This window comes from Protopterus annectens, chromosome 7.part0, assembly GCF_019279795.1.
Source record: "Protopterus annectens isolate FY-2018-M chromosome 7.part0, PAN1.0, whole genome shotgun sequence".
NCBI lineage: Eukaryota > Metazoa > Chordata > Ceratodontiformes > Protopteridae > Protopterus > Protopterus annectens.
In genome coordinates, this window is record NC_056739.1 from 455,741,836 (window position 1) to 455,768,803 (window position 26,968).

The 26,968-nt window shown below is 36.0% G+C and overlaps 1 protein-coding gene across 1 annotated transcript in view; it reads left to right on the forward strand.

Moving 5' to 3' along the window:
* Nucleotides 1–26,968, forward strand: part of LOC122805981 (extracellular calcium-sensing receptor-like) — a 122,350-nt gene that overhangs the window by 60,516 nt on the left and 34,866 nt on the right. Inside the window, exon 3 of the mRNA XM_044076220.1 lies at nt 17,158–17,385. Coding sequence (XP_043932155.1) covers nt 17,158–17,385 — 228 coding nt within the window. The remainder of the gene's footprint in view (nt 1–17,157; nt 17,386–26,968) is intronic.

Consider the following 26,968-nt stretch of genomic DNA (forward strand, 5'->3'; position numbering starts at 1 on the left):
ACAAACTAGGAGCCATAATCGAAACTCCTAATGATGTAGACATACTACAAAAGGGCCTCACTGAGACAGATGCCTGGTGTAAAAGCCATGGCCTGAAGCTCAATGCCAAAAAGTGTATTGTCATCCCCTTTGGTAAAAACTCTGTACCCATGAACTACCACATAGCTGGTAGTCTACTTAACACCGAAAATGTGATAAGAGACCTTGGGACATAGGTGGACAGTAGTCTCTCCTTTGATAATCACATCGCCACAGTGGTCAGGAAATCCTTCTACATGGCTCACCTCATCACAAAAGGTTTCTCATCCAGAAAAAAAGAGGTCATTGTTCCCCTCTACCCATCACTCATTAGACCCATTATAGAGTACAACGCCCCTTTTGGTATATACCTCACAAGACATCTACAACAACTGGAAAAGGCCACAGAAATACTTCACAAAGAGGATTACTGGCCTCAAACAGATGCCCTATGCAGACCGTCTCAAAAAACTCCAGCTTTACTCCGTCGCATATCGCCTACTCAGAGGCGATCTCTGCCTAACATACAAAGCTATGTCAAACCCAGAGCTGTTGGACATGCTCCCCTTAAAGAAATCCCAATCCCTCTGAGCTACACGCTCGAGAGACCTAAACCTTGTCACCACAATAAACAGAACATGCTGGAGGGATAGATTCCTGTCCCAGAGAATTCCCATACTCTGGAACAGACTACCTATCTATGTCAAACAGAGCTCCACATTAGCACTCTTCAAGAAGAATCTTGATGATTGGATGGGAGATAGGAAATTCACCCTGGGGATCACTTCTGTGGCTCTGCTCAACAGGGGCACAGGAAAATAATTTTCTTGGGTGGCGAAAGCCAGCGTATATTTTTGGCTAGGCTTATATAGGCCCTAGGGTCAATAGCCTAGTACTTACCTATGAACCAATGAACGTAAGTGGGATGATAGTAGTACTTTGTGGACCAGTCTTAAAACAACCATGCATAAGATATATCATTTACAGTTGAATGTACATAAAAATATCATAATCAACTATTGACTTAACATGTTACCAGTAAGTTCTCCCTGTAGTTAATCTTGTGTTTTAAAAATCTTTTTAAAAAGTTCAAGGATTTGTGAATTAAGTTATAGCACTCGAAAAGAATTCCCCTGCATGGAAGTGATTGCACAGCTCAAAATGACCTGGTAGACAAAAAACAAAAGCCAACAACTGTGAGCTGTGTAACTAATTTTAATTAGTTAATAAAAATAAAAAAACACAAGAATGAACAGACCGGCTATGAACAGCTATGGTGTTGACCTAGCCTTTATCAGTGTGATTCATGTTGTTATTTTGGAGTTTTCTTAAAGCAGACCCATATATATATATATATATATATATATATATATATATATATATATATATATATGTGTGTGTGTGTGTGTATGTATATATATATATATATATATATAAAGTAGTGTGATATATATAGTAGTATATATATATATATATAAATATATATATATATAGATAGATATATATATATATATATATATATATACACATATATATGTATATATATATATATATATGTATGTATATATATATATATATATATATATATATATATATATATTATATATATATATACATACCATATGATCCCTTTTTCTTCATCATATATGAAAAGTTTGAATTGGAATTTCTGCAGAGCAGCACATTCAAGATATTCAGCATATGTAGTGTTCATTTCGATATTCCTCATAGTTTCAGGTTTCATAGGTTCATAGGTTCATATTATCAGCTGCCAAGGCCCATGTCTATGTCGCCACCTAGCCTAGTTTGAATAAAAACTATAGTTTTTATTTTGCTGTGCCTCTGAATAGCAGTGACACTGAAGTAATCTGTGCCTGATATCTGCACTGAAGTAATCCCTGGGGTCTCTCTTATCTTCCCATCCATTGGTCAAGATCTGCCAGAGAGGCTCTTGTTGTCTTTCCACAGAGGAGTTTCTCCCTGGAATCATCCGGATCAACGTAGTGTGATCTCAGAGTTCGTATATTTAAGCAGCAGGAGTGTGGGGGTGCAAAGGGGCTTGCCCTCCCCCCCTGCAGAAACATTTAAATTGTTGTTTTATTCTTGGATTTGTTTCAGAATTCTGATATTCCAAAACATCGTTTTTATGATCTCGATCATATGACATTCGATGTTTTGGAATTTCGAGATTCTGAAGTGAATCCATATGTATGTGTATATATATATATATATATATATATATATATATATATATATATATATATATGGTTTCACTTCATAATTCATGTCCATGAAGCCAAAACCTCAAAATCACGAAAGTGCATAATTGCGAATGGGAGAATCCGTGGTTATGCATTTCCATGATCATACAGCAGTTTTCAGATGGGCTGGTGTCTGCAGTGTAAGGTGAGTAAGTCTGCATGAGTTACTTTATATACTAAATTACTTTTTACTTTATATATCTGTTTTTAAACTCAGAGCAGCAAAACTTTGATGTAATGTGAGTATGGACACATCAGGTGTTATTGTATCATTACTTAAAAGGAAATATTACAATTTTTTAAACTATTTCCTTTTATTACATTTTAATAATATTTTTTAACAACTAATTTAAAAGTTTTTTAGATATGTCTTTTCCTTGCATAATTCTTTTTGATAATGCAAACATTATTTTATATTTACTATGTATATTTAAAAGAATTTTAAAGTATTCCTGCTACATGTGAAAGGGTTAGTTTTAACTTGATTTATATTCTTTCCCATTCAAATCATTTAAAGTGGTTATTTTATTGGATAATTAATTAATTAAGAATTTGTGAATAGGTATTTAAGGTGTTTAAACTGTGGCATTTTGTGTGTGCTTTTTCTGAGGAAGACTTCTATTTTTGTCGAAAACGTATTTATTTGTTGGCGTTAATTAAAGAGGATTTACTACTGGTTTCTTACCCTCATTTGGTTCTTCCAGCAAACTTCTTCTGGTTCCAGGTCTTTTTGGCTTCGTTTGCATCTCCTTTCAGTGGTTTTACTTTATATACTAACTCCACGGTCGTACTACAGTGGGGAAAAGGCAAATTATGACTTTCAATGAAATGAGTTTCAGTCAAGTGAGTTTTCAGTGAAGTGGTCCTACTAATTTAATTTTCAGTCAAGTGAGTTTTCAATCAACCGTACTAGACCCATATATATATATATATATATATATATATATAATATATATATATATATATATATAAATTATATATTATATGTGTATATATATATATATATATATATATATATATATATATATATATATATATATTGTATATTATATATAATATATATATATATATATATATATATATGTGTGTGTGTGTGTGTGTGTGTGTATTTTATATACTAAATATATACCATATATATATATATATATATATATATATATATATATATATATATATATATATATATATATATACTACTATATATATATATATATATATATATATATATATATATATAGTAGTAGACCCATTTATATATATATATATATATAAATATATATATATATATATATATATATATATATATATATATATATATATATATAAATATATATATATATATATATATATATATATATATATATATATATATATATATATATATATATATATAAATATAAATGGGTCTACTACTGTTGATTGAAAACTTACCTGATTGAAAATGAAATTATTAGGACCACTTCACTGAAAGCTCACTTCACTGAAAACTCACTTGACCGAAACTCAATTCACTGAAGGTCATAAATGGCCTTTTCCCCACTGTAGTGCGACCCTGGAGTTAGTATATAAAGTAAGGGGTTGGGGGCACATCCCCCACATTGGGGAGTGTGGGGGGCAAAGCCCCCACATATCTTGGTTATATATTCACTTTTGGAAATATTTATTGCACTTGTAAGTATCACTATGTATAGTTTAAAATGTTTATGATATGTAGGGGGCTATGCCCCCACACCCCCCAATCTGGGAGGCTGTGCCCCCCATACACTCCCTTACTTTATATACTAACTCCAGGGTCGCACTACAGTGGGGAAAAGGCCATTTATGACTTTCAACAAAATGAGTTTCAAAGAAATGAGTTTTCAGTGAAGTGAGCTTTCAGTGAAGTGGTCCTAGTAATTTCATTTTCAATCAATTCAGTTTTCAATCAACCGTAGTAGACCCATACATATACTTACGCCAGGATCACACTACAGTGGGAAAAGATCATATAACTTTTACTTACCTTACAGTACTGTACACACTGCCACTACTGCTGGGAGCAGACAGAACACCCACCATATTACTTTAGATACTTCCCATAAATATGTAAAGAGACATACCCCCATTTAGAAACACTACAACGCTAGCTTCTACGCTACTATTGGTATTCCGACAGTCAGCACTTTAAATTACAGTAATGTTTTTACCACAAGCAAGTCACAGGTGAGGGGAGACACACATCATGCCTATGGCTTAAAATTCAGTATTTGTGTGATCTCAAATATAAGATTTTTACATTTGTGATCAGTTTTGTTGGATCTTTTGCCTTAAATGTTTCTCATTGCCAATGAACATTTTTCAATGTATTTGCTGTAAAAAAAAAGGTTTACTGGCAATCTAAAGAAATACACAGTCACACACGCACCACATATATATGTGTGTGTGTGTGTGTGTGTGTGTGTGTGTGTGTGTGTGTGTGTGTGTGTGTGTGTGTGTGTGTGTGTGTGTGTGTGTGTGTGTGTGTGTGTGCACGCGTGTATATAACTATCAAACTTTGCATTGACATTTATGACATGATTCATTACTCACTGAGCATATGCACAAACATTGCTTTAGAACCATGTTACATCCTATGTAAGTTTCTCTTGTTGCTGCTTCACTAGAAGCCTTTACTGATAATGGTGCATAACTTCACTGGATAACCAGGTCATAAGATATACACAGTCACCTATATATATGCATAAATGCATGCATACATTTGGTTGAAAGGCGTTAAGTACAATAACATTCTCATCAGTATTTTAACCAGATTTGCCACTTATTATGAGATTTGTTGAACTTAGCATTAGAACAAATTACTTTTCGGTTGCAGACAGCACATATCTCTTTAATGAGGTATAGAACATTTGCTCTCTACTCAACAAAATTCTTTTTTACTAGTCACATTCAATAAAAAGTCAGCTGTAAGAATGTTTAATCTGATGTTCTTTGACAAAATATTTTACAGCTGATGGAAAATTGCTTGTTTCTTTATGTTATTCTTTTTTTTGTTTGTTTACTTGTTCAATTAATTTAAGGGCTTTTGTCGAACTCTTTTATGGGCTACATTTTTTATAATAAAATGATATTTTCATTAAATACCATGTAACCAATCATATAATAATGTTGTGTGACTGAATAAAATATTATACATTACATAAGAAAATTACAATAAAATATTTATATAAAAACTACAATGTATAATTTATTATTTTAGATCTTATAATTTAGCTACTCTAAATTTCAATACACAAGAAATAGAAATAGAAATACAATAATTTAATCCTGGCTACATGCCCCTGTCTTTAATTTAATTTGCCATAACAGTTCTGTGTTTAATTTTATCCTCACCAGCATCCTCCTCGATTGTGTTTATGATTTTCTCTAAATTATTAAAAAAAAATGTAAACCTATTATAATCTGTACCCAACAAAGAATGTTTATAAAGTACATTGTTCATATCTTCTTTTTAATATCATAAAAATGCTCATACATTGTTCATATCTTCTTTTTAATATCATAAAAATGTTCATACATTGTTCATATCTTCTTTTTAATATCATAAAAATGTTCATACATTTTTAGTTGGAGCCATCCTCTCATATTCTCAATATGAAATTAATCTTAGGAGGAACATTGGGCAGCATATTCTACCCCTACTGTCTGGCAATTAAATACACCATTACATTCTATCACCCTAGGGTAGTCACTGATAGTGACAGAAGGTCCCCCAAAGATAAAGATACAAAGAATCCACACTCAGACATTTCTTTTTTTCTTATTATTAATAAACATTGAGCTATGTTTCTGTGGACTATGAGGTATAGCCATAATATTTCTGTTTCTTTTAAACATAAACAAGAGTATTTAACATAGCTTATGACTTAGTCCTCAGAAGAAATAGCAGCATGCCATTTCCTATTTATACCCACCTGATCAAATGAATTTATGTTGTATACCTCAATAACATATTAGACCCCAGGGTATTTGCCATTAACTTGGACTCATCCATGTAAACAATAAGCTTTTTTAGGATAGGTGCATATTTTGTATTGCTAATTGACAATATTTCAACCTCAGTTTCTCCAGGTAGCGTGGATGACCATGTAACTAAAATAAGAACAAATTGTCTTCTGAACAATCCTAGAAAGTCTAACAAATTGCCTTTTCACTAAACTTCATCTTTGCCATTTAGGATGACAGCTATTAAAATATAAACATGTATTTGAGAAAGTTGGCTTCCTAAAAATATTAGAACTAAATCTATAAATCAATAAATCCTTATTAATAATGACATCTAAAACTTTAATTTTATACATGCATAAATAATAGCAACATTTTAAAAAATCTGTAATTTCATATAAATAAAAAAATATATAATTCATCTATATTACATGTTCTTAAAAATAAACATATACCCAGAACTTCAGACAGAACCCCACCATATATGGTAAGAGCTACAGACAAAAGTTACTATTTTCAAGAATTCAGAAATAGTAATTCAGAGCCATGTTAGCTGCAACGGGGAAATACCTCATTATCAGCTAATTTGCATGTTACTGAATTGCCCAATATAACAATTTCCTGTAGTACTCAACAATGGCAGCCCATGCATCACATTGGCACAGGTACTGCCCCTGATTCATTCTTTTATACACACACACACACACACACACACACACACACACACATCTCTTATTCATCCCTGAGTTGAGAGAACATCCCTGCTGTATCCCTTTATTTTATTTCCTTCTCCTCGTACATGGATGTTTACACTCAGACAATAATGCCAGTCATTACAGTTTTATTCTTTTTACTGTTTGTAAAGTGCATCATGACATTAAACTGTTGCTCCAATAACTTTTAATGTGAGTCCAAATGGTACTCTAAAATTCTCCTTAGTGTTGTCTAGTGTCCCTCCCAGCTTTGTCCAACAGCCTCCCCCCATATGGAGACACTCCATCCATCGCAACTCTTCCTGATTTTATAGACAGTGCCTGCTGTTGCCTCTCATATGTGACTTGTCCCTCATAACTCATGGATCATTGCAAATTAATCAGTGAATACTGCCAGAGTTTATTACTTCTTATTATGTAAAAAATTAAGATCACAAAGTCTCAATGCTTGGATCAAGTACAAAATAGTTTAAGAAATCATATACAGAACAAAATGATGAGATGATTGTCGTATATTTCAAGCCCTTTTTAAAAGGCAGCCAGAGTCTCCAAGATGTCAGCACAAACTAGAGGCCAATGATAGTGCGTGAACCACATAATCTGAAGTCCAGTATTGATTCATTCTGCTCACACAAGCAGCACACACTAAGTACAAAACAAAATGCTCAGGAAAAGATTTCAAGAGGGTCAACTGCCAGACTCAATGCACGGAACTGGCAATTTCTCCTTGCAGGCTGGAGCTGACTCATGGTAACAGTCATATAATTAACCAAAACACAATGTTTGGTGCCATGCCACACTCCATTATAAAGTTAACATGCTAGAAAGTTTCATTAAAAAATCATGGCAGAAAAAAATCCCCAGATTTTCTATGTATCAGAATGTTCTAGAAAGTGTCTTATACAATTCTTTAGAATAACTGAATTATGCAGTCTTCACAGTAATCAGGTTTTGGAGACACAAAGAACATACTGGAATTGCAAGATGTCCAGTTCATTAAATTTTGGCATTCCGCTACAAATTTCCATTCTGTGGAATTTCTAAAAACAATGAAGTGCTCCTGAATTGATTCCCAACACAGTACAAAGTCCATACAACAAAAGAGTCATCATAAAATCATAATACAATGTAAATGTATGGCCAGTTGATGCTTAAAGGTTCAGAGCCTTTCAGTTTTTGTCTATAAGAAATGACACATTTGTGGCATAGCCAATGGCATTGCAGAATACCAAACATTTATTCAGCCATTAGAACACAGTCTAGCATTTTAGACATGCAGTGCTTCAACTTACCAAACGCCATGTCTTAAAAATGTTTTTTGAATATTGCTACTAAAATTCCCCTTCAAGTCCATAATTTTGCATGTTTGAATATTTAAATGAATACAATTCCTTCCAGCAACCAAATATGTAAAACATTAACCATATACAATAAAACGATGAAGTAGAAAAAGTTACAAGGTTTAATAACAGACAAAAATAGTGTAGCACTTCCATCATATTAATAATTCAGATATTTTATCAAAATCATTGTTATATAAAATCCCTTGGTATTTAAACAACTTGAAGAACACTAATCATATGATCAGCTTAACATTATCTGAACAAACAAAATATTAAAATCAGATACATAAACATGATAAAATATGAAACCTTATCAATGCTGTCATGAATTAACAGTGGTCATGTATTTGGTGATAAACATATAAATCCATGATGGGTTAATAAATTATGAATTTCAAATTGACCGGCTATAAAGGAAAACTACTGGAGACTGCATAAAATGTAAAACAACTAGATGAATAAATAATCCAACTTCTATTTTATTCAAGTTCTTTAAAAGTCAATGGATTGTCTGTTATAACTGTTCTGATGAAATCTGAGTCATTAGTGAAATGAAAGCACCAAACCATTTTTGTCCATTATTAAAGAATGTTATTCGGTTTTATACCTTGTGTTTTTTTTAATATGTGCAGTCATTTCAAAACATAACGCAAACACTTAAGTCTCTGTAAGTATTTTTCTTTTCTTTTTTTACTTGCATTTTTGCTTAGTACCTATTTACAATAGTCCAATCACAGCCTATGGATTCATTTCTGCCCTATCCTCTTTTATGCCATTTTACTAGAGTCATTCTACATTTACTCAGAATTAAAAGGGTGCAAAGTGAGTGTTTATTCTCTTTTTTCCAATGTTCATAAACCTTTTAACATTTTTTTATTTTAATAAATTATTTTTTTATCTGAGTAAATGGCAATAACATTTCAACTGTTCAGCAGTACTACAGTTTTTTATAAAATAGTTTTTTGAGTCATCCAGAAAGGCATCATAATATTAATAACATGTTTTAGTAAAGGAATTTGCCAGGCATAATTTCTGATTATCTCAAATATTTTTGTCAAAAAAACATTTTTGATGACATATATCTTTGCAGCTGCTTTTCCAATAGATAGAGTTATTGCAGTCAGCCTTGTGCCTTACCTGGTGATGCAGAGGTCCAAGCCCTGACCGTACTATTGGTGATGTAAGTTCAGTTAGCAGCCTGGGAATCGGAATGCTCAGCTAGGGAAAAGAGAATGTTGTACAGAACCTTCCTTCCACAGTGGTTAATTTCACTGCAGCACCATGTTGTGACAGAAGCCAGAGGCTAGCCATGCACAGGAAAGGAAGCAACATCATCTGGTTAAGGTAACAGGCAAACAAGCATCAGTAGCATCTTTCTGCACATTTGTGTGTGTGTGTGTGTGTGTGTGTGTGTGTGTGTGTGTGTGTGTGTGTGTGTGTGTGTGTGTGTGTGTGTGTGTGTGTGTGTGTGTGTGTGGAGTACCTCAAAAACATCCCTGGCCAGGTGCATAGAAGTTTGAACATATGGTGTTCGAACTTCAGCCGTTTCGGTGAACTGATATAGACCCTTTTAATGTCTATCACTAGCTGGCCAGATTGGCCACAAAAATATGTTACAACGGCCACCACTGTACATCCTTATGTGCCTTAGGTTATGTCACAGTGACCCTCATGAGTGCAACATCTCACATACTTAGGAGCATATATTACCACACATCATTTGTATAATACAGCCACCTTTATTAACTTCAGGCTTATAGAGCTATATCACTTTATCACCTGAACTGCATCCATACCTCTTATATTTTTCCTTCATTTTTCTTGTCAGTTCCTCCTAAAATTTTTGGTTTAAGACAAAGTATTGAGGAATGTATAAACTAAATAATGAGATAATTTAAGTTTCAAATTTAAAGGTAAGGGAAGGTCTACAAGAGGGTAGTGAGACCAGCTATGTTATATGGGTTGGAGACAGTGGCATTGACAAAAAGGCAGGAGTCTGAGCTGGATGTAGCAGAGTTAAAGATGTTAAGATTTGCACTGGGTGTGACGAGGGTGGACAGGATTAGGAATAAGTATATTAGAGGGTCATCCCAGGTTGGAAGCTTTGGAGACAAAGCCAGAGAAGCAAGATTACATTGGTTTGGACATGTGCTGAGGAGGGATGCTGAGTATATTTGGAAAAGATGCTAAGGATGAAGCTACCAGGTAACAGGAAAAGAGGAAGGCCTAAGATAAGGTTTATGGATGTGGTGAGAGGACATTTATTTATTTATTTATTTTACATTTGTTGACCGGGCTAGTCTAGCTGGATATATTTCCATTTTCAGTAGAGGCCCGGGGAGAAAAGCTCCACATAAAACATAACAAGAGACATGATAATAATAACGCATAGAATAAAGAAATAAAGAAAATTTGTAATAAAAATTGGTAATAATAATAAAAAATGGTGAATAAAATCAACAAAAATTAAGGCACATACTCAATAGTAGTCATGACTAGAGTTAAATCAGTTTCAAAGCATCTTACTTAATACAAACAGGCTATACATTAAATCTTCTGCTATAATAAGATAAAAGTACAAGTGGGAGGAGAAGTAGGAGGAATAGTGTTAGGTAAGATAAGGGGAGGAGACAGTAGTTAAGAAGTAAGACAAGAAAAGAAAAGGACTAACAAGAGGAGATGGGAGAGGAGAGAGAAGTAGATCAGAGCATCGAAGGACTGGAAGGAGAAAGAAAGGAAATTGCTAAGTATTACGCACAATGTAGGGTTAAAGGTCAGGTGGGGGGGGAGAAATCAGTCTGGTGTATTACATGAGCAAAGCCAGTGATTTTGGAAGTACAGTTTGATTTGTTGTTTGAAGAGGGGTAGGGATGTGATTAGAGTTAGATCCCTAGGTAGCGAATTCCATACTCGGCCTACAGTATTAGTAAATAGAGAGTCACCAGCTAAGTTGTGAGCCTTTATAGGTTTGGTCAGGAATTTACAAGAGGAACGAAGGGAGGTAAGATTGTTATAAGGGAGTAAAAGCTGTGATAGTATAGGGGTGTTATCAGGTTGGTACAGAATTTTGTGGGCAATAGTAAGTTGTGAGATTATACAGGAGTTTGGTGTGACAGAGCAAGATGCAGAGGACAGGAAGAAATGGAAACAGGTGATCCGCTGTGGTGACCCCTAACAGGAACAGCCGAAAGAAGATGATGATGATGATGATGATTTGAGTTTCAAACTTTGATTTCTTCTGAAAATGCATGTTTATGAAAACCCTGTGATTCTAGCAATTTTCAAAGTTTATAAGAGCATAATGTCTAAAATCTGTTCCTGATTTGGAGCCTTTGTCCCCCCATTATTTCTGGCTTTGTTCAGAGTTCTTGCACTAAGAGGTTGACAGGTATCACTTTAACAAAATGTCATAATTTAGGTCATTAACATTCATATTCAATGCCGCTGTTTATAGTGCAGTAATCATAAATAAATGTCTTCCCTCTCTTCTGTACAGGTGAAACAGAAAAAGTCTGAAACTTCAATGTTTAACTGGACATTTTGTCATCGTGTTTACCTATGTACACTTTTCATTTCAAAAGGTACAGGTCATTAATCTCCCCTTTTCTCCTGCACAGATTCAAGGAATAAACCTAATTTTAACAGGTAAGTGAAGCACAGTTTACTTTCATTACTTCAGAGTTCATGGTAATAGCTCTTTTAAGACTTGTCTTTTCTTGTTTTAGACTGTACAGAATAAGTATATTCATCAGGACAATTTAACAGAGGTAAATAGGGCTGACTTGCCTACGACATAATGCATTACTAGTACAAAATGACACAACTTATTCATGATCTTTCTGTTTTCTTTCAGAGTTCCAAGGAGTTGCAGGCCTCTCATTTTACCAGATGAACATCTACATGATTCAGACACATTCCTCACAGATATTTCCCTCAGTGGTTTATCTTCTCTTTTTTATAGGTTCATAGATTAGTACTAAGCTAACTGCCCTTGCGAGCCATTTTAAGCCTAGCCAATTATCCCTTGTAAGACTCAAACCCTGCACCTTGTGTTTGTAAGGCAAACACCTTAACCATTAAGCCACCCTCCCAACTTTTTGGACCATTTTAGTACTTTTAATGCCATTACTGAAGTTGCATGCTGTGCTTCTTTCTGTCTGTCTGTCTGTTGCTCCTGCAAGCTCCATTCTCTAAAGTCCTCTTGTCCCTCCTATGTAGACTTCGCTCTGTGCATTACAGATCCTGAAAGTTCATATCATCATTGCAGAACTCATGCTATCTGCATTCTCACAGAGATAGCATATCAGATTTTCACCATTACCCTCTCACATCCATCTTCCTACTTTTTTTTTTCAATTATGTACATAATTGTACACTTGTTTGTCTTTAACTATTGTAGATGTAATCTGTCTGCGACTTCTACTGCATGTTTAATAGTGCTGTAAAATAAGACCTTTCGTTGACTGTGAAACTAGAGTGTTTATTTTTTGTGTACTCCTCAGAAGAGAATAAAATTTGTCAATAATGCTCAGTGCTCTACATTGGTTAAAAAACTCAAATAAAACAAATTGCCAAACATCCATGCATTTCATCTTTAGTCTGTTTTTATATTATGTCTAATGATATGTTTCACTGACAGTTTCTCCGGTCTTTTTTTTTTTCCTCCATTCTGGCAGCAAGCTAGCATTTTTTACCCCCCACCCCAACACTGGAATGTTTGAGCCATTTCAGCCTATGTTTTCCTAGCTGTTGTGAGGTCTTAATAACTGTGCTGTCATGTCTAACAGTTTTCCCATTTATTTATGTTTATCTAGCTTCCCCATATCATCTCTTAACTTCTTTGTAGTTTCCCCCTATGCAATATACCCCTTGCATGTGACTGCTACTCTGAAAATGAATAAGCTATTCCTTGTTTCCTTTGTGTGTCTTCACGTGGATACTTCCCACACAAAATAAATGGTGTTGTGCAAAACAATGACTTTTATTTTAGGTTCATAGATTAGTACTAGGCTTACTGCCCTTGCAGGCCATTCTAAGCTTAGCCAATTACCCCATGTGAGAATCAAACCCTGCACCTTGCATTTGTAAGGTAAACACCTTAACTATTATGCCAGCTCCCCCCATACACAAACTTTAAAGCTTTATTCTGTTGCTTTAAGTTGTCAAAAACTGTACAGAGAAGTAGACTCATTTGAATGTGCGTTTATGTTTAATTGAATGCAACAATAAAATCCAGCAATCACTCCTCACTGTAATCTGCAAACACACTATAAAATATTTGCATGTAAGTAAGGTGATAATGTAAACTTTTATTTAATATTCTGTCATCTGCATATTGCCATCACCGTGTGTCACCATTACCCATAGCAAGACTGCTTCTAAAGAAATTCATCCTTCCCTATATTTAGTTTTTATTTAATATTCCAAAGCAGACTTCAGGTTAAATAAAATAGAAGGATATCCATACAGCAGGGGAATTACATGGCTGGTTCTGATCTCTTTCTTTGTTGCCACTGAAAACCAGTGATATCAATGTTGTAAACACTTAGGGCAGTTGTTCACCTCTGCTACACCTGCCTCACTTATCCTCTTGTTGACAGGCCCAGGAGCTTTAGGAGCCAAAATGCAGAATCAGTACAGGTATTACATCTGATGGACATTGGGCAACACACTGATAAGTGACTAAGACGTGTACGTTCTCTGTGAAGATCCAGCAATGATTGCACTGTAACTGTATTACTTCTAGCTAACTACTGTCTTTAGGTTGATGCCTGTGCTATGCAAATAACTAATCAATCTCCTATGGACATGTGACCCCCAGGGGAACTATGGTTATCAAATGTTAATCTTCCATCTGTCCCTTTAACTTGTAAAACCTTTCATGACATTGCATTTGGGGGCCACTTAAATCTTCCATTCAGTAACAGGTCACACTGACCTCACCCATGGGCCTACCTCTCAACTGTCCAGATATTCACAGAATGTCCTGATTTTAGTTAATATCTATTCCTCATAAAATTTGTAGTTTTCTGGCAAATCACTGGAATGATCTGAAGATTGAAGCCACTCAATAATGACATATATTTGCGTTTTAGATTTCAAATCCTTCAGAAAATGTATGTTAAAGCAAACCATTTTAGTCTAGCAACTTTCTAAGTTTATATGACCAATATTTAAAATATGTGATAGGGTCTCTATAATGTTATCCTGTTCAACTAAGCAGCACTGACCTATGTCCCTATTTTTGGGGCCTTTTTCCCACATTTTGTCAGACTTTGTCCAGATTTCTTGCACTAAGAGGTTGAGAGGTATGCCCATGAGCAAACAGCTGTCTGTAACTTCATGATGTAAGCTTCTTTATGTTAAATATTGTTAATGATGAATGACTATCTCCTGCATGTGTTATAGTTTAATGATAATTCTACTTACTTTTAAACCACTCCATATTTACTCCCATCAATACATCAGGCCTAACCCCTTGACTCATTAATGAATCACAAGCTGTTTAACTATGTAGCAAAAAAGTTGAAGATGGTCCTCCTATAAATAAATATATATATATATATATATATATATATATATATATATATATATATATATATATATATATATAAAATATTTTTTTGTGTTATAGTTTTCCTACATGATATTTGCACAGATCACCTTTATTTATACTTATTCGATCGTGATTGTGTACTTTGCTTTTAGCATAAGTCACTGTACACCTTTATGTAAGTATGCATGCCAACAATGCCTTTGTCCTCATAGACTACTTTGCTTAACAGTCACTGCTTCCCATATGTTACCAGTGTACTAAGACCGTCACCTGTATCAAACACAAATAAAAAGCTGAAAACGGGCAGTTAAGGTCTGGTATATCAAAAATAGAAGCAAACAAAACTAAATATATCTATACCAAAAATGAAACACGGCTGAAATAAGTGATAAAATATTAAAAAGTTCTTTATTTTATCCTAAGCTCTTTCGTGCTCAATAGCAAGCACTTCATCAAACAAAATACACTAAAAACTGAAACCATTAAATAGTGCACATCATTAACACTCAATCACATGGTTAATATATCAATTTACTATCTTTCAATAAAGGTTTTAAAGGTATACTACCATTCAGTCCAGGAAACCTATGTGCCTGTAGGGTAGTAACCCATTCAGCCTTTTCAACCTTATTAGATAAATCACCACCTCTAATACTATTAGTCAAACTTTGTAATACTAAAAACTAAAACTATGATCACTAAAATCAGCCACATGTCTATATAAAGCACTAGTAATGTCTTTCTTCCTTATGTATCCAATATGTTCCAAAAGACATTCCCTTAATGACCTACGGGTCTTTCCCACATAAAAACATGAACATTTATTGCAGGAAGCTAAATAAACAAGATAGCATGTAGAACAGTCAGCATAAAATCTTGGCGTGAATATAAAACCACTAACTGGGTGAACAAATACTTTACAATCAGAAATAAATGAACATGCTGTACATCCACAACAAGGATATGTGCCCATCCTATTAGAGATTTGTGGAGGATGCTTACCACGATGATAACAAAGTTGTCTCTTAACGGGCAAACTAGTCTTACAACAAAACTTGGGTTTAAAGCCAACAATATCACAAACCTTTTCATCTGATGTAAGAATTGGCCACTTCCTACGTATGATATCACATATATTATTAACATCACTATTATATGTCAAAACAGGTCTGACTCTATCCTCTGCTACTTTATTTCCTTTAGGGCATACATTATGTGACATACTAGAAAAATATGGCTTTGCAGAATTCTTCCTGGCTTCTAACACAGCAATATCTGTAGAAGTAAGGTCATGCTTAGAGTATTCCCTAGCTAATAATTCATGATGTAAACCATCAATGGCTTGATGAAACATGTTGTCATAAGTATGTAGCCTCGACATCCTAAAAGCCTGGCCCCTAACAATATTATTAAACACATATCCAGGATGCATACTCATTCGATGTAGAAGGGTATTCCTTCTACAAGACTTCCTACATATACCCATCTCTAACATTCCCTTTTCACGGTTATATAAATGAACATCCAAACAGTCAATAGAAATTAGCAAACCTAAGATAAGTAGTGGTATTCTCAAGGTATGAAATACATTGATGTAATAAATAAACAGGACCATCCCACAAAAAAAATATCATTCACAAATCTCTTAAAATATTTCAAATATGGTGAGAAAGCATGTTTGAGTGTTAATGATGTGCACTATTTAATGGTTTCAGTTTTTAGTGTATTTTGTTTGATGAAGTGCTTGTTATTGAGCACAAAAGCGCTTATGATAAAATAAAGAGCTTTTTAATATTTTATTGCTATTCCAGCTGTGTTTGATCTTTGGTATAGATATATTTAGTTTTGTCTACAGTCACCTGTATATCAGCTACACTAAGTTTCTTAGATGCCATACTACAATGCATTACCTTTTTCATGAATGATTTCTTTTATACATATATATATATATATATATATATATATATATATATATAAAACTGGTGCTTTCACACCAGTTCTCATCTCTGAAAAGGGCTTTTTACTCAGTGCGACAGTGTAGTCAGGAAATTGAATATATAAACCAACATACAAATGAACAACCATCCAACCAGATAATGAGAATATGAGACCAACAGCATGAATATGACCTTACTCTCTAGTATGGGAGCTGCACATGGTCAAAGAAATATATAAATGATTTGAGATGTACAATAACTATAAAAAAGGTATTGCAAAATTTTGCACCTTCTGAGTTTTGTTTATGGTATACTAATGTACATTTCTTTGTTCTTATGTTCATTAAGCTGGTCCACTACTTAAAGTCAGTCCATTTCACAACGACAGCAGGCCATGAGATATATTTTGATGAGAATGGAGATATCCCAGCATCATATGACATCTTAAACTGGCAGTTATTTCCCAATGGAACAAGCAGATACTATCATGTTGGCAGGTTTGACACCAGCAGCCATCCAGAAGGAGTCATTGACATTGATGATCGTGCAGTCTGGTGGAATGGAGACTTCTCTGAGGTACATCTAGGGAAGTATCACTGATGTACTATCATGATGCTTACAGATTCTGAATATCCAACAGTAAATATTAATCAACCTTCTGACAGCAGCCATTATATCATGTGTGTTACTAAGCATCTAAACTCACTCTTATATGGCTGTTAACATGGTTGCAATCACATATACAATATGTCTTTAGTATAGAACAATGAGAAACATGAAAGTATGTCTTTCTGACATCTAACTGTATAATGTGAAGTATCAAATCAACTAAAAAGATGCTAGGTAGTCACATATATAGATAAAATTTAAAATACATATTTCAGCATTTACTTAACTTGGTACCCAAATCTGCAGTAATGCACAACTGGGCAAAGCTCTCGAATGTGGGACATCATCCTTAAGAAAAGGTTCCACAATCTCTTAGTGTTTACCATGGTGGGTGCAAGGTATAAGGGACTTTTCTTCCATTAAACACTCAATTTTAAATTATTCTGCAAATGCTATTTACAAAATAATGCTTTATTCAGATATTAATTTAGTGAAGGTTTATTCTGGACTTATTTATTTACTAAAATCTACTATGTTACCTTTTGGAGTTTTGTACCTGTTGACTGGAACACAGCTACACTGGTACCCCTATGAATGGGTATAGACAAAAAAGAAAAAGGTAATTATAAGCATGTGAGTTTGAAATCAATATTAGAAAAGGATTCACAAAATTTAAATAAAGAATAATTAAATATATTTGTTTGTCTTATCCGTTTATTTGGTTTTGTTGAATAGGTTAGTTCCAGTATATCATTTGGTTAAATCTGTTGGCATAACTGTGGAAATGCTGGCATTTGAGCACATGTTTGGTGGCACTACCCCAAAACTAAACCACGTGTTTGATGGCATTGTCCCAAAATTAAATCACACATGTTTAATGGCACTGTCCCAAAATTAAACCACACATGTCTGGCAGTGCTGCCCCAAAATTAAACCACATGTTTGGTGGCACTGCCCCAAAATTAAACAACATGTTTGGTGGCACTGCCCCAAAATTAAACCACACGTTTGTTGGCACTGCCCCAAAATTAAACCACACATGTTTGGTGGCACTGCCCCAAAATTAAGCCACACGTTTGTTGGCACTGCCCCAAAATTAAACCACACATGTTTGGTGGCACTGCCCCAAAATTAAACCACACATTTGTTGGCACTGCCCCAAAATTAAACCACACATGTTTGGTGGCACTGTCCCGGAATTAAACTACACATGTTTGATGGCACTGCCCCAAAATTAAACCACGTGTTTGGTGACACTGTCCCAAAATTAAACCACTACTGGCAAGGGCTATAGTTTTATTTCAGTGCATTTCTGAGATTTTCTACTCTTTGATATAGTATTATGATTCTTAGGCCCTCTATAATTTGGTACATCTTCTTATCAAGAAAAAAATATTTGTTCTTCATGGTAACCAAAAACTTAAAAAGTATTATTATAGAGGCAACAAATTCCTCCTGAGCTTCCCCTTTGCACTCTTGTGGTGGCTATTCTCTGAATACATATATTTTAAATGCTTGAATTTGTTGATTAAAAGCTCTGTTAGGGAGGGATCTGCTTGTTTTATTTATGTTGTATATTACATCATTTCATAACCAACTCTATTGTGAATAGAATGTTTTTCCTTTTTCTGATACCCAGATATGATTTAAATCAGTAAAAGTCACTAAAACAGAAAAGCGAGATTATAATCCTAACAGGGAGAGCTAGAGTGTGGGGATTCTATGGAAGACAGAAGGAGCTGGGGATTCCAGCAGGACTGGTAGATCAGCTCTCAGCCTGATGACATGGAAGAGGGAAACATTCTTGCACCACAGAGATGCAGAAACACAGATATTAATAACACAGCAGGACTCCCGGTCCATACCCGCTGCCCATTTCTCCGGTTTCTGGAGAATATGAGGTCCTGCTTTATCTGCAGTTTGTTTAATGCTTCTTCTTCTTAGCTATAGAATTATCATGTTTGTCCCATGCATGGTTTATTTTTTTAATTTTTAAACTTTTTCTAATGTTACATCTTCAGAAAGGCTGTACTACTCAAATCACCCAATGCCCTTTCTTTAAAAAATACCTCTTTGTATCATTTCTGAGCTTTGGCATAGCACCTTCAAATTAAGTGCTTTGAGACTGCTGCTGGTGTGTGACTATATTGGATTTTGGATTGGATTTCTTCATTTAAGGCTTGGATATTTGTGTTATTTTTTCTGATTTTTGCTCTTTTAAACTTTGTTTAACTTAAAGTTTTTTCTTGGAGTTTTAGAAGTTCTTGGCTAGGGTCAGATAGAAAAAAATCATTTTCTATTCAGTGACTGAAAAACAATTAAATCTAGCTTATTACTGAGAGAAGCTAAGAAACGGGACTTGTTATTTAGCTGCATTTTCATTATTTAACTGAAAATGCTTTGAGAGTACTGCTGGTGTGTGACTGCATTGGATATTTCCCACCCACCTGCCCAGTTCATGGTTTGCTTTTATACTCAGTAGCTTTTGAGCTGTCTGCGCTTACTGTAAATTTAATTTTGGAATCTCCTCCCAGTCTCATCTCATCTGCTTATTTACCTGGCACTAAAAGATCAAACTTGGAAGGCAATCCCATTAGATTCTTAAAGCTTGAGTTAGCCTCTGTTTCATGTTATCTCACTCAGTATACACTGCAATATTCAGAGCATTAATCCTTATTTCCATCTTTCTTTTAAAATCTGTAATATTTGCAATCTGCAATATTTAAGACTACACTACCTATCACTGGAGAGCCTAGGAAGTCTTTCTCCGGAATCAGATTGGTATTTGCACTTCTGTTTTGTTCCTGTTGAGAGAAGGAGCAGCGGGGACATTATTTCCGAGTCTTCCTTAAGATTACCAATCATTGGAAAACCTGAAAATTGCTTCTTAGGAGCTATCTTGGGATTAATGCTTTGCTTTTGGTGAGAGAAGGAGAACAGGGGCATTGATTCCGGGTCTATATCAGTTCACCGAAACGGCTGAAATTCGAACACCATATGTTCACACTTCTAACCACGAAGAACAAAAACATTGAAGTCTTAGAACAGCGATTTTTTTCCCAGGGAAAAAAAATCGCTGTTCCAAGAAACACACACACAACACAAGCACACCAAAAAAACAGCAATCCACACACAAACACTTAAAATCCTACATCTAACCCTACACTAAACTGTACATAAACTACTATCTATCCACTTAACCCAAACCCTAACCCTAAGGTCCATCACTATCTCACACTCACGTGACCCGCGCCCTAACCCTAACTCACCTATCCCACCCTAACCCTAAAGTCTGTCACTATCGCACACCCACCTTGCCCGCGCCCTAACCCTAACTCACCTAACCCGGCCCTAACCCTAACTTCCACACAATCGTACACTTACCTGAACCCGACTCATAACTTCATACCACAGTCCTGATAATCACTGTACTGTACATGAACTACTATCTATCCACTTAACCTTAACCCAAACCCTAACCCTAAGGTCCATCACTATCTCACACTCACGTGACCCGCACCCTAACCCTAACTCACCTATCCCACCCTAACCCTAAAGTCTGTCACTATCGCACACTCACCTTGCCCGCACCCTAACCCTAACTCACCTAACCCGGCCCTAACCCTAACTTCCACACAATCGCACACTTACCTGAACCCGACTCGTAACTTCATACCACAGTGCTGATAATCACGAAGCTACAGAAACAGCCCACTGAATTCTTTCCCTGGGAAAGTATTTGGTGTTCTGCAGCTTCGCAATAATCAGTGTTCGAACTTCACAGTTCAAACATCTGGTGTTCGATCGTTAGCCGTTTCGACGGACTGATATAGACCCTAGATTCCTGCTGGTCTCTGATTGGGCTGGGTGTATGGAACTTCACTGAGTGGTCTGGTTGCAGTGTTGATGAGAAACTCATCAGGTCCTTTGTGTAGGTTGGCTATCTGTTGTGTGCAGCTGCTGTAAGTTCTATCCAGGGTATCTACCAAGAGAAGACTATGGCAAATGTACTGAATCCTGCAACATCTGGGTTAAAATTACTTCTCAGGAAGCAATTTGGGAATAATGTTACTCTTTTGCTTCTGATGACAAAAGGAATGAAGATCCACTGATTCCTAGTGGAATGCAGCTCTATTCAGACCAGCACTAACTTCACTTCCAGACAGATAGCACCTCCAGTAATCAACTCCAAACCTAAGAGGCACTACTGCCTCAGCCTGCATTAGAAAACACTCAGAACCATGAATCTGCACTTTCCAACAGTTTCTATATCCAGCTTGGTTGAAATGGGCATGCTGAGACAATGTAGCAATTGACTCGTTTACTGACAAACACCTACTGCTCATACACACTGGCACAATTTGTGAGAAATACAGCTATTTAATGCTACTGGAGGCAAAACTCTGACATGAAGATACTACAGATAACAAGCAGGCTTTCAGTACCACACACAACATCAAACTAAACATATCACACATATATTAAAATAAACACACAGACCCACATTTATTTTATTTTTTTATTTTATTTTACATTTGTTGACCGGGAAAGTCTGACTGGACACAGGTCCATTTTCAGTGGAGGCCTGGGGAGAAAAGCTCCACTTAAAAAACAATCTAACAAATAACAATTTTTTGAATTACAACACTTTCTCCTAAATGCATACAGTCGCCTCACAGTTAGACATTGCCCGTTTGATTCTCAGTTAGAGCGTCTTCTGTGCAGCGACATGCGTGAATGGGTGTTCCTTCATTGAAGGTTGTGTGTTAGGCCCGGCAAGCCAGTACGTAAAAAATCTACTGCCAATCATTAGTGGACCGGAGTTCCGCTGTGGCGACCCCTAACCGGGAAAAGCTGAAAGACACAAACAAACAATTATACAAGAACATATTTTACATTTCTTCACAGATACATGTATAGATACAATTATTGCATTCCAGAAGCATACCACTTGTATGTAGGTAAATGTTTAACTGTCTTCAGAGATGAATAAGTAAATACGAACAGAATAGAACATCGTTAGTTAAGAATTAATATACAGAGGTTAGGCAGTATTACGTGATCCTTGGTAGAATCATTGTATCACTGCAAATGTAGTGGATTAGCCTGGGGAGTCACATGGGCATAGCCAGTTGTTAAAGTAGTGGGTTTTGAGTAGTTTTTTTAAATTGTGGAGCAGAACCTGTAGAAGTTATGTGCTTTGGAAGTGAGCTCCAGACTTTTGCTATAGAGCAGGCAAAAAGAGATTTGCCAGCCTCATTCCTATGTTTGATGACATTTATGTGATTTTGGTCTGTTGACCTTAAGGCTCGGGTGGTGGTATAGGGTTGTATTAGGTCTTGTAAAATGGGAATTTTATTTGGGAGGTAATATAGTTTGTGGGCTTTGGAGAGTTGAGTGGTAAGAAGTAATTGAGGCAGCTCAAGCCAGTTGAGCTGTTTGAGGGAAAGACAGTGGTGGGCTCTATTAGAGGCACCTGTGACAAATTTGGCAATCTTGTTATAGCAAGATGCCATTTTGCTTTGTTCGCTGTGGTGAAGATTAGTCAGGATTGGTGAGGCATACAGTAGGGTGGATAATAGGTGGGCTCTGGCAATGGTGGCTTTGGTATAATTGGTCATGATTTGCTTATTCCTATACAAGAGACCTAGTTTTTTGTGAACTTTTTTGAATGTTTGGGCTATGTGTATATTAAATTTGAGTTTGTTATCAATTTCTACTCCTAGGAGTTTAGTGTGTGCTGTTGGGGTGATTGAGGTATTGTCCTTGGAGTTAATTATGAAGTCATTGAGTGCAGGGGATCTACCTGAGCTGAAGAGAATTAGTTTTGTTTTTTTGGGATTGAGTAAAAGTTTTATGGTAGAAAACCATGCTTCAGCCAGAGTGAAGCTGTGTTGTGTTATTGTTTGTAGCTTGCTTAGGGTAGGGGCAGCACAAATGATAGTAGTGTCATCAGCATATTGCACTATAGAGACAGAAGGAGAGGAAGCAGCATCTGCTTTGTAAATATGGAGAATAGTAAGGGACCTAGAATGGAGCCTTGAGTGACTCCAATAAATACAGGTAGAAGGGAGGATAGTTGGTCCTGCCATAGAACTGCTTGCTGTCGGCTTGATAAATAGCTGCTGATCCATGATATAGTGAGGGAGTTTAGATTGAGGGTAGATAGAGTTTTGAGAAGCATACTGTGACTGACCATGTCAAAGGCCTTGGATAAGTCTAAGAAAACAGAGGATACAAAAAGTCCGTTGTTTCTGTGGGTGTTGACTATGTTGGTATAGGATAATAGGGTTGTTGTGGTACTACGGGAGGGACGAAATCCATGTTGTGATGCTGATAAGGTTATTTTCTAGAAGGCATTTCATTAGTTGTGTATGTACGACTCTTTCAAGTATATTTGATAGGGGTGATAAAATTGCAATTGGCCGGTAGTTGGTGAGCTCAAGGGAGTTTCCACCTTTGTGGAGTGGAATAATATGAGATATTTTCCAGAGGTTAGGTACTTCATATTCAGATATGGATCTGTTAATGAGGATAGACATGGGGTAAGATATGGCATCAGCTGATAGCTGAAGGAAATCAGCGGGAAGTTTATCAGCAGCCAGTGTGGTAGGTTTCAATTTCTTGAGGAGTTTAGTAATGAGTTGTGTGGGTGCTGGGGAGAAGGAGAAGCGTGGAGGAGGTTGTTGTGTAATAGGGGTAGTAGGGGTTGGTGAAGGAGTGGGAATGGTGGTGCTATTTAGGGTGTTGGATAAGGCTTGGACTGTTTTGGTGAATAATTTGTTGAATTGGGTAGGGATGTCCTCAGCGTCAGTTGGTACTATGGGTGTGGGAGTTTTGGTTTTACCTGGATGCAGTAATCTATTTATTCAGGACCAGAATTTTTGAGGGTTGTGTGTGTGTTTGTCTTGCAAGGTTTTATAGTAATTGGTTTTATTGAGTTTTATAAGTTTTTTGGTCATGTTCCGGAGTACTAAGAAGATTTATTTTGTGGTGGTGCTTTTAAGTTTATGAAATTGAGTCCAGGCTATAGCTCTATCTTTCATTATGGTTCTGTTATGGTTCTGGTTTCTTTTGTTAGCCAGGGGGCATAGTTAGTTTTTACTCTGAAGGTACAGGCTGGTGCATGACGGTTTAGGATTTTGAGAAAGGTTGAGTTAAAGTAGTCTACTGCCTCATCTAGGGGTAGGTGTTTAAGGGGAGACCAGTCACAGTGTTTTAGTTCATTGTTTAGATCCTTGGTTTTGAAGCTTTTTTTGCTGTGAACTATTCTGAGGATGGGTTGGTTATAGTGTTGGGATTAATTTCTAATAAGGTAGGTTGGTTGGTGGTCGCTTAAATTGTCAGGTAGGCAGCCTGCCTGGTTTGCCAAGGTGTGGTTAGACAGAAGTATCCAATCTAAGATGGATTGTCATTTGGTTTTCTTATCAACTCTTGTGGGGGTATCTATGACTTGGGTAAACCCATGTAGGTTAATGTGGGTAGAGGGATCATACTTGGTATAGTCAGACCAGTCAATATTAAAATCCCCTAGGAGTATGGTCTCATGAGGATGGGAGATAGTTATCCAGTGTAGCAGGTTCTCCATAGTGTCAGTATTGTTTCCTGGGAGGATATAGGCACTTGCTATGACTATGTGTTAGCTAGAGTTTAGTTTTAATTTAGCAAGAATGAGTTCTATGTCATTGACATCTTGAGAGTTGTAGTTAAGCAGTTCTACTGTGAGATTATTTTGAAACAGAATGGCTACACCTCCTCCTTTTTTCCCTTGCCTATCTTTCCGTATAATATTGTAACCAGGGGGTATGATCTCATTATCATAGTGTTCTGGTCTAAGCCAAGTTTCTGTAAGTATGGCTAAATCTGGTTTGTATAATGCCAATAGTGCATGGAGGTCCTGAACTTTGTTAAGTATACTTCTTACATTAATGTTTAAGAGCAGAAGAGAGGAGGTTGGTCTGTTATAAAGAGGATTTAGTTGGGTTAGGTCTGGGTGGAGTGAAGTAATGGGTCCTGCATTGGGGTATATGTCTTCACAGCAAGAGAGTTTTAGAGTTAGGTATAGGTAAAGCTTAAGTAGTTTTTGTAGTATTTTATTTTGTTTCTGGGATAAGTAGGGGTTAATTTTGTTTACTGGTTGATAATTAACATAGGGGTGGAGTTGAGTTGGGGTACAGTCAAATGGAGATATAGGGAAGTGTGTTAGCTTTAGTGTATTGGCTGTGGTTTCTGTTTGCCACTGAGTTGGATAGGTGAGATGAAGTTGTGTGTGGTAGGATGTAAGGACGGATAACCAGAGAAGAACCAAAGTAGTTAATGTATAGAAAGCTTCCTTTAAGTGTAGGAGAGCCATTGTATTAGTTTGTTTCTTCTCCTTTTATGTTACTTTTTGTAGTGGGAGAGCAGTGGTGAGTGATAGAAGGTGTTGAGTGGGTGGTAGAGGAGCAGTTAATGGTGTTAGTGAAAAGGGTGTGGTATGTGTGAGTGAACACTGAGGGTGTGGTTAACAAATCAAAGTTATTTATATTAACAGTTTCCACTCAAAAGTTGTCATACATATATAATAGAGGGAACCCACTTAGACAATACTGAACAGCATCAACCCTGTAATTTATAACCATTCATGTTAGTTCAAGAAAGTACAAAACGCTAGCTGACAAATAACGTTAAATCAATATGTCCCTTCAACTTCCAACGAACCTGGTGCCAGCATCAACTTATAACCAACTCAGGAGAACGCACCACAATAATAGGAGTCAAAACTACACAGTTAAAGAATCATGAAAACAAAAACTAAACAAAGTCTCTGTGGATATAATAAGTTCGGTCTCAATAAACAAACGACAGCCTTCACTTCTTCAGCCCTCCGAAAGACATCCAGCAAAAGGTACAACAGTTACTACCAGTTAGCCCCAAAGCAAACATGGTATTTGTTCAATAAATGTCACAAATGGGCCTAGTTTGTTGATCGCTTGTACCTTATTAAATCGACAATGGCCTTCGCTTCTTTGCCACAGACACTGGATGAATGGTTGAATGATGTTAGATGTGGTTTTTATATAACTGATGTATCCATCAGTGGCCCCAACCTCCTCTTGTTGAATCCTCCTCCTCTTTATCATCAATTTGACTGGTTTCAATTAACATTTTCAAGGATATAAAAGATTCGCTAATATTCAGAAGCAGTTTCAATGCTAAAATATTACTCAGCCGTATTTCTAATATGAGCATCAAAGGAGCAAATGCCCAATTTTTCTCCAGTATGTCCGTTGTACTTCAGAGCTTATCAGTTTCCAGTTCTGACCACTTATCTCTCCAGCATGTTCTGCTGCTTGTCTTCCTATTGAGCTTCGGCCTGGAGGTCACGGTGACAGGATGCACATGCTCATTCTCGTTATTTAATTGCAGTTGCATTCAGTTTAGTTTTCCAGTCTGCCCCAGATAATAGCTTGACTCTTCCCAGAATAGCACGTTATGGCATTTGGCAGTCTGCTTCTTTAAATCAGTGTGCTGCGCTTGCAGCATACCTTGCAAAAGGCATCAGTGATGG